The 1,565-nt window shown below is 44.1% G+C and overlaps 1 protein-coding gene across 1 annotated transcript in view; it reads left to right on the top strand.

The window, feature by feature from the left end:
• The first annotated feature begins 1,425 nt into the window (after positions 1-1,425).
• Positions 1,426-1,565, top strand: part of LOC103462478 (histone H2A, sperm-like) — a 2,884-nt gene continuing 2,744 nt past the window's right edge. Inside the window, exon 1 of the mRNA XM_008405311.1 lies at positions 1,426-1,563. Coding sequence (XP_008403533.1) covers positions 1,426-1,563 — 138 coding nt within the window. The remainder of the gene's footprint in view (positions 1,564-1,565) is intronic.

Genomic DNA, 1,565 nt, shown 5'->3' with positions numbered 1-1,565 from the left:
TCATTAGAAGCCCGAACCACCATCAGGCAAATAATTCTGGTCCGACCCGAACTATTTTTACCTGTCAATTTACCTGTCACAACAGAGCTTCCTAACCAAGGTGTCCATAACTCTTCAACACGCTGTCAGCTCCAGAAAGACGCATTTAGTTCAGTGTCCAAGAGATGATATTCAGAAAGGATCTTTAATTTGATTGATTTTAGTTTCCTCTGCGATGAACTCTGCATAAAGTCTATCATGTCTCCATGTGCGCCAGTCAAAGGTGTTAATTATAACATGTAAAATGACAGAGGGGCTTAAAAAAATAACCAAATATTCAGTTTGGTTATTTWAAAAAATTATTTATATGTGCACACACACATTTAAAATTTTGCCCCCCCAGAGGTAGTCTGGCCCCCCTTTGGCCCCCCCAACTTTAAAAGTCTAGCTCCGCCACTGGACGCCGCCGCAGTCCGACTTTAAAAACGAATGTGCAGAAATCCGGGAGACGAAAGCAGACAGAGCAGCAATGGTCCAACTGTAGAGGACCTATGACATTAGGCAGCATTTTAAATAAAACTGGAACAAACTGGAGCTTAGATGAGCGTTAATTTCTTACCTGTCGATCCACACAAACAGTTGCAGAATGAGAAGAGGAGCGCAGCGCAGTGGCGTTTTACCTATGATCACACTTCAATTTAGATTTTGACCAAGATCAGCTAGAGTGCAGGGAGAGAGAGAACACCTACCACTGGGATATCAGCACAACATGCACCAGTAGGCGATTTGTTGCCTTTTGCTGCCAGAGCCCACAGGACGCGGGCCACACAGTGGGAGCACAAAGAAGACGACACGCGTCATGATGGTGATGTTATTGGCGATTGGTAACAAACAGTTAGTAGCATTACCGCCACAAGTGTCTGAATGAACGCCGCAGCTCCTTATATACACCACGCCCACCTTAACAATAGGAACTTCTAAACCTGGAAACTATTTGTGTAGAATKACACAAAAACCACCTTTTACTATCAAAAGACGTTTCAGGCAAAACATGACAAGTCATTACTTTAAGAAGGTGAMACTATGAAACATGGATATTTAATTTATTTACTAGTTTACTGGTTTTCATTGGCATTGTCTTTGCTTAATAAAGAACAACTTAAAAGTGGAGAAAATCCTCTGCTGTTCTGCAGCTTGTTCGTTCTGAAATTCAAAAACGTTCAGTTCTCCCTACATGCCGCTTTTTAAAATTGTTTTTTTCGTCCTTCAGTTAAATCAGGCGCAACATTTCAAACTAATCATCTTCCTTTGATCTCAGCCCCTCCCAGCTTGCCGGCTCAGCCAATCACAGTCAGGCGGCGGTACTGAAGGATTTCCTGTCACTCTGTATAAAAGCAGCTTCCCTCCGCTGCTGCTCACTCTTTGYYRTAAACTCGGAGAGAAAACATGCCCGAACCCGCCAAGTCTGCGCCCAAGAAGGGCTCCAAGAAAGCGGTCACCAAAACCGCCGGCAAAGGAGGCAAGAAGAAGAGAAGGACCAGGAAGGAGAGCTACGCCATCTACGTGTACAAGGTGCTGAAGCAGGT

Source organism: Poecilia reticulata, linkage group LG1 (assembly GCF_000633615.1).
Source record: "Poecilia reticulata strain Guanapo linkage group LG1, Guppy_female_1.0+MT, whole genome shotgun sequence".
In the NCBI taxonomy this organism is placed as follows: domain Eukaryota; kingdom Metazoa; phylum Chordata; class Actinopteri; order Cyprinodontiformes; family Poeciliidae; genus Poecilia; species Poecilia reticulata.
Note: the sequence above shows the minus strand (reverse complement) of the source record. Positions and strands in the feature narration are given on the sequence as shown.